Consider the following 7,739-nt stretch of genomic DNA (forward strand, 5'->3'; position numbering starts at 1 on the left):
AGGTCAGGCTTGGTGGGCATGCCTGTAATCCATGCACTTAGGAGGCTAAGGAAGTAGGATCACTGAGAGTTCTAGACCAGCCTCAACTATGCAGTGGGACCTTGGGGAGGGGAGGGGAAGGGAGGAGAGAGCAGGGGAGGGCCGGGGAGGGGAGGGAAAAACTTTTTTAGAAAAACAATTTTAAAGGTTAGGTATTCTGCTCAATCCCCAGTTTAAAAGGGGGTGAAGGCCCTCTTATTTTCTTTTACTTTTTTAAAATCTATGTAATACAGGATCTTCAAGGTCTCACTACAAAGTTCAGATCTTCCTGTTTTCAGTCTCCCAAGCACTGGGATTAGGCCCCCACCACAACAGTCTCAATCACGTCTCAGCACGCCCTGGGGGTGGGATGAGGAGCAGGGCCAGCGAGGCTTGTGATCCTAGGAATCAAACACCAGTCCCTGCACTCTGCCTAAGCAAGCATTCTTTTACTTTTTTAATATAACCACTAAAACATGTTCTTCTCTCTATCTTTCATAATGCTGAAGTGTGAGACCAGCAAGGATTTCTCACACTAGGCAAGCACTCTACCACTGGGTTACACTCCCAGACCTTCAGATTCTCTCTATTGGACAGCAGTCTCTAGAATAAGTAATTCTACATCCAGGTATTGTGAGGTGGTAAGATGATTTGATGATTAAGAACACAATGCCTTGAGTTACACTTCCTGTTTTAAATTAAAATCTTTCCTAGATGTAACACTGTAAACAAATTAACATTTCTATGCCTCAGTGTTTCCAAATTTAGAATGACAAAATAACGGGATTCAATGAGGATTAAGAGAGATAAACTACATAAAACAGGTGACAAGTATCTGCATTATTTTTAACAAAATAGGAAACAGCACACAAACTCTCAAGTATTTGTGTGGCTTTATTTTTGTTTTTAATTATATGTATTTGGTACAGGGTCTCATTAATGTAACCCAGACTCATAGTGATTCTCCTGTCTCAGCCTCCCCAATGCTGAGATTACAAACTGAAAGTATATGCATCTGCCACCACACCCGGTTTCAGTGGCTGGCTAGGTGCACCCAGGGTGGGGCTGGCATGGCATAAGTGTTCGTGTTTTTTCAGAATTTAAGAATAAGGGGCAGGCCGGGGAGATGGTTTAGTGGAATAAACACTTCCCTGGCAAGCACAAGGGCCCAAGTTTAATCCCCAGTTCTGTCAAAAATAATAATAGTAAGGGGCATCTTGTTGTTCTTGCTGTCTTAGTACAAAATCAGAGGTGAGCCTAAGAACTCGGGTAACAGGCTGAAGAAAATCCAACCATTCCTTAATGTGTTTTCGGATAGTTCCCTCTCTTTAAATACAAAAAGCTAATTTATAAGGGAGCTAATATAAAAAACACCTGTGACATAAATTTAAAGTACAGAACTTTTCTTTCCTGTTTAGGGAGAAGGCCAGGGAGATAGTTCAGTAGAATAAGCACCTGCCCAGCAAGAACAGGTTGAATTCAATCCCCGATAATGGGGGGAAAAATCATTTTTAGGAAAAAGTTACCATAACCAGATTAAGGTCAATGTCATTAGTTGGACAAAGGTTTATCATGGCTCCTTTTACTTTTTTGTCATCTTCTCTTTACTACACAGTGATTAAACCATATGTGGTGTACACTCTGAGAAACTAAAATCCAAGTCTGTGGGCAAGCCAGATAGCTCAGTGGACTAAAGCGCCTGCTTAGGCAGAGTGCAGCAGTCGGGTTTCCACTCTGCACTGAGACAGCGATTGAGACTGGGCGTGGTGGCACGCACCTGTAATCCCAGAGCTCAGTAGGCTGAAAACAGGAGAATCACTACCAGTCTGATCTACATAGTGAAACTCTGTAAACCTTGTCCTAAATACATTCTAAAAATAATAACATAGGGCTGGAGAGATGGCTCAGTGGTCTAAAGCACCTACTTGGAACAAGCTTGGCAAAGCACAGGGACCGCGGTTCAATCCCCCAGCACCACATGCCAGCCAGCCCCACCCCCTGGTGGGCTGAGCTGGCCACACACACACACACACACACACAATAAATAAATAAATAAATAAATGTTAAAAAATATATAAATCTTTAAAAATAATAACATAAAATCCAACTATGACTTAACTCACCTTTTTCCTTAATAAAGCATCTAAAATTAAAAAAAATAGGAGCCAGAGAGATAGCCATCTCTCTAGAATAAGCGCTTCCCTTGGCAATCACAAGCGCCTGAGTTCAATCCCCCGGTTCCACCACAAAAAAAAATTATAAAATTAGAGAAAATAGGTAACTCCTCAATGAAAAGACATTTCTTCCTAAGATTTAATACCTACGTGAAAAGCCAAATTTTAGGACTTTTTTCCCTACCAATCTAGACAACTTCAAACAATATTGAATTAACCACAATAAATCTTTCCTTCCTCACCATTTAGAAAACGGCTATCATTCATGTAACCCTTTTCACCTATGGTGAAATTCTGAGGTTAGACAAAACACTATACACCTAAGAAAACGTTTGAATCTTCAAAAAAAAAAAAAATAGCTAAACAGAAGTTTGCACAGTGATAACAATGAAAGCTGCTTTTCTGCTCATAGAGCCTGTCTCCTAATACTCAACATAACTTTGAAAGGCCGGTTTAACACTCAGGTCGAGATGACAGATCTTTCTCTTAGATGGTCACTTTCAACGGCAGCTTGTGCACCTGCCTAATTCCACCCCATGGCGCAAGAGAATAAACTCAACACCCTCCTCGGAAACCTACATTTTCCTTTAGCACTGAACTACCCGGCTTATCAGGATTAGAGAGGCGGGGGGCACTGGCTGCCGTCGACCCCTCCCCGCCCCTCCTGCAGCCGCCGCGGGCACCGGCCTCGGACGCCCCTTCGCCGGCTCCAGGATGTAAACACCGCCTTTCCCTCCCCTGCCTGCCCCCAACTTCCTTTTCCCGGCGTCGGCTCCGCGGTGGCCCAGCGCATCGGGGAGGACATCACCTACCCTCGGAAGTGAGGCGTGAGAAAGGCTTGAGCAGCTCCGCGAAGCTCAGGTGATTGAGGCGAGTGAGCCGCTCGGCTTCGTCGCTGCACAGCGCGGCGACACAGGGAACGAAGGAGTCCGGGATGAGCTCCTGCACGGATTGGACACACTGGGCCATCGCCGCGGCACAGGCAGCGGCGGCGCCCGCGCTCCGGCACACCTGCAGAGGACCCTGTGGCCGCAGCAGCTACCGCCGCCGCCCGCCGGCCGGCCCGGCCGGGCGGGGCCCCGCACTGGAGCCTGGAGCCGACCGCGAGCACAGGCGCCGCCGCCTCGGCTCCCGGGCGTACACCACTGGCTCCCTCCGTCACCCGCTCCTCAGCGCTCTCCCCGGTGTCCTCGCATTCCACCCTGATCGGTGGGGACGCCGACAGCCGCCACTTAAGTCCTCCCGACGGCAAAACCTTGGTCACTGTCCGACCGGAACCGCCATGTTCAGGCCGAACCCTGACCCACCAGCAGTACTACTCCCGGCAGCCCCCGCGCTCGCCCCTCACGTGACTCTATCAAAGCCGCGGTAGGGGCGGGGAAGAGCTGTGGGGAGGGAAGTGGAGAGCGACGGAGGCCGGTTGGGAGATTGGAACCGGAAGTGATTTGACGGGCTCCTCCCGCGGGGGCGGGGCCACGAGCGTAGTGGGCGGGGTTTGCGCTTGATTGTAACCTCGAGTTCTCAGCCTGGCTAGTGCGCCGCAAAGCTGGATTTGGGTAAACAGGTGCTGTCACAATGGTAGAGGCGTCTGTTTTCCCTTGTTTGTTTGGCGGCCCAAAGGTCCTCCGTGGCTGCAGCGAGCGACCTGTGTGGCCGTTAGCGCTGCTTCCTGCCCCTTCGCCCCCCCTTTCCTTTGTCGCGCTCAGTCTCCAGCGGCAGCCGCTTACGAGAGCCCCGAGTGTTTGGAGTTCCTTTGAACACAGCCCTGCCTTTACACGCGGACTGCCCGGTGTGAACTCAACCCTGAGCAGATAAGCCTGTCTTCTGGGGGGGTCTCAGGGAAACGGTGTGGCTGCTAGTGCACCGTCCTTGTCCTCAGCTTCTTTCTTTTTACACCCCGTTGGTGTGATTGCTTCCCACACATTTGTGTGTGTGTGTGTGTGTGTGTGGCCAGCTCACGGGGCGGAGCTGGCATGTGGTGCTGGGGGATTGAACCGCGGTCCCTGTGCTTTGCTAAGCTTGTTCTAAGTAGTGCTTTAGACCACTGAGCCATTTCACCAGCCCGCGACTTGGTTTTCACTCCTAGTTTTCATTTGCACAGATTGTTCCTATGACTAAGTAGAAGCAAGCGAAATGAGTTTTCTTACTGTGGCATTCATTCGTTTGCAATACCTCCCTTCTACAAATAGAAGGCAAGGAAAAATGCAGTGTCTTCGTTCTGCTTTGGTGGTGTCTTGATTAAATAAGGCCTCCCCAAAAATCGGTATCTCAAATTGTCTACTTTTTAAAAAAATATTTATTTGTTTTTATTTATTACATTTATTTATTGTGTGTGTGTGGCCAGCTCAGCCCACCAGGGGTCCCTGTGCTTTGCCAAGCTTGTTTCAAATAGGTGCTTTAGACCACTGAGCCATCTCTCCAGCCCCAAATTGTCTCCTTTTTGTTACTCAGGTCTTTACCATGCTGAGAATTAATGACACCTTGGGGGTATGCCTAGCTCCTGAAAATTGTGAAATGGGAAGGAAAAGAAAAATTTTAAAAGGCAATTTACTTTTATACTGAAGGTAAAAGTCTCTGTATTAGGCTATTTGAGAAGAATTTTCAAGAATACTTTAGCCTAAATAGGTTTTAGGGATATATAATTCACATGCCATAAAACTCACCTCTTTAAAATGTATAGTTCAGTGGTTTGGTTTTTCTTGTATTTTTAGTAGATCCAGAAAGTGGCACCACCATTGCTACTAATTTTACTCCAAAAAGAAGCCTAAAATCTGTTACCAGTTGGTCACCACTCTTCCCTCAGCCTCTGCCAATCACCAATCTGTCTCTAACTTACTTATTCTGAACATTTCATATGAATAGAAGCACATTCTGTATCACCCATTGTGGCTAGCTTCTTTCATTCAGTTAAATATTTTGTTTTATCTATGATAGGGATCTAACTAGGAGCCTTGTTCATGGCCAGCAGACACTGTCGTTGACCTATATTCTCAGCCCCAGTAAAATTTCAAGGTTCATTCATATTGTAGTGGAAATCAGTACTTCATTTCTTTTTTATGGCTGTGCTTAAATTGGTTTCTCCCTTACAGGCTGACTTTGGAACCTAATACCACATCCACACAAAGTGTTTCCAGTGAGTAACTTCACTCTAAAAATTTATTTCCCAATCTATTCCAGTCTCTTCTTTCTTTTGGCAAAATACAGCTTGAACTGTGAAACCTTCTTCAAAGAGATAGTTTTACAATATCCATAGTAGCAAACCTTTTAGTCAAGAGTCTTTCAACATCAAAACAGAAATTAATCTTGTAGCAGCTGAAGCAACAGGCTTATGTAACTGCTGATAAAGCTGGGATAAAGCTCACAGGAAAAAGGAAAGAGCTAAAGAATAAGGACTTCAGGGACTGTCTTACTTTCTTGTTGCTGGGACAAAATACCTACCATCCACAATAATTAGGAAAGCCTTGGTTTTAGCACAGAGTTTGTAAAGGTTTCAGTCCGTAATTGGCTGACTCCAAGGCAAGGCAGTATGTCTCTTTCTGAATTCTTTTTTTTTTTTTTGTACCAGGAATCAAACTCAGGACCTTATGCTTCCCAGGCAGGTGCTTATGCCACTGAGCTATCTTCCCTGCCCCTCTCTTTGTGAACTGTTATTTATTTATTTAATTATTTATCTAGAACTGTATGGAAGAAGACAATAGGAAAGAAGAAACAGTCCATGGCATAGCAGGCAGGATGTAGCGTAATTTCTCCTTTCCCTTTTTATTCTATCTAGCCTGCAAGCCTATAAGTTGATGCCACCCACACTCAGAGTGGGTCTTCCCTCTTCAATAAATTCCTAACCTTACCAAGAGCTACGCTAAATTAGTGGACTTCTCAGGTGTATACACCCTACTCAGGTTATCCAGTATCATACCCATGATCTAGTCACTCCTAAAAGTCCCACCTATGAGCGCATGAAGCTTTGAGGGAACATTTCCATATAAACTATAACAGGGACCAAAGCCTGGGATTCCACGTTACCATTACAAGACTACCTCAAATCTCTAATTTTCAGTTTAATTTTGTTCTTCATGAAGACTCCTTTCTTCCATGTGGTAGGATCTTCCCATATTCCCAAATCATATCCTCTTGGTTTAACATGTCAAGCAGAGATGAAGCTTTTTATTCCCAGCATCAATATACAAATCCTGGGCTGGTGAGATGGCTCAGTGGTCTAAAGCACCTACTTAGAACAAGCTTGGCCAAAGCACAGGGACCACGGTTCGATTCCCCAGCACCACATGCCAGCCAGCCCCGCCCCCTGGTGGGCTGAGCTGGCCACACACACACACACACACACACACACACACACAAATAATATATATATATATCTCCTGGGGAATGCCCTCAGACTTACTCTGCTTGTGTCATATACCATTTTTCCTGATGTTATGGTCCAAAATCTGGTGAATGTTGATGCAGGGTACCATCCAACAGAAAAGCAAGTTTCTAATCTATAGTATGTCCTCATGCACCTTACTCAGCAGATAACATCTGGATCTTGCCCAAAAGACAATATGATCCTGAAAGGTGAATTTTTTTTTTCCACTTACATGAGATATTTAATATAATCAAATTCACAGAAACAAAAAGTTGGATGGTTATATGGAATTCCTTTCTGAATACTGGGGCAGGAAGGAAATGGGAAATCCAATGGGTATAGTTTCTTTTACACAAAAGGAAAAAAATTCCAGAGACTTGCTATACAATACTGTTCACAAGGGTTACTATACATTAAGCTTAAATTTTTCTTAAGGCTGTGGATCTCTTGGAAGTTTTACGATAATAAAAAATAAGTAAAAGGGCTAGAGCTATAGCTTAAGGGTGGAGCACTTCCCTAGCCTACAAGAATCCCTGAGTTTTCTCCCCAGCACCACAAAAAAAAAAAAAAAAAAGTTGTAGAAATTGTAAACATTAACCAAACTTAATGCAAAGTAAACATAAAAAAAAAAAGCAATATCAGAGGACAGTCAGTGATAAAAGTATATTACATCAAAAATTAAAAACAGCTCTCTTTGCCGCATCTCCCGCAAGAATGAAGACTGTCTTAACAATCAGACAATCGACATTCCAGAAAATGTCGACATCTCTCTGAAAGGATGCACAGTTATTGTGAAGGGCTCCAGAGGAACCCTCCGGAGGGACTTCAACTACATCAATGTGGAACTCAGTCTCCTTGGGAAGAAAAAGAAGAGGCTCCGAGTTGACAAATGGTGGGGAAACAAAGGAGATGGCAACGGGCCACACAATCTGTAGGCATGTACAGAATATGATCAAGGGGGTTACACTGGGCTTCCGTTATAAGATGAGGTCTGTGTATGCTCACTTCCCCATCAACGTCATTATTCAGGAAAATGGATCTCGTCGAAATTCGGAATTTCTCTTTCTTTTTTTTTTTTTTTTTAATTGATATGTTGAACTTTATTTTTTTTCAAAGTTTTATTGATAAACAGATAGCAATGAGACAGTTTCAAATCAAATCGGAAGTACAGTTTCAACAAATAATAC

At 44.5% G+C, this 7,739-nt stretch overlaps 1 protein-coding gene across 6 annotated transcripts in view; it reads right to left on the reverse strand.

The window, feature by feature from the left end:
- Trappc8 (trafficking protein particle complex 8) overlaps positions 1 to 3,492 on the reverse strand; it is a 93,419-nt gene extending 89,927 nt beyond the window's left edge. For 5 of the 6 annotated variants that reach the window (XM_023714125.1, XM_004623555.2, XM_023714120.1 and 2 more), the window contains exon 1: positions 3,005 to 3,184. In XM_023714125.1, the coding sequence (XP_023569893.1) occupies positions 3,005 to 3,161 (157 nt within the window). In that variant the 5' untranslated portion in view covers positions 3,162 to 3,184. Of the gene's footprint in view, positions 1 to 3,004 lie in introns of all 6 variants that reach the window. The other variant, XM_004623556.2, reaches the window with a different exon arrangement.
- Positions 3,493 to 7,739: the final 4,247 nt, after the last annotated feature.

Source organism: Octodon degus, unplaced genomic scaffold (genome assembly GCF_000260255.1).
Source record: "Octodon degus isolate 3935 unplaced genomic scaffold, OctDeg1.0 scaffold00003, whole genome shotgun sequence".
NCBI classification, from domain to species: domain Eukaryota; kingdom Metazoa; phylum Chordata; class Mammalia; order Rodentia; family Octodontidae; genus Octodon; species Octodon degus.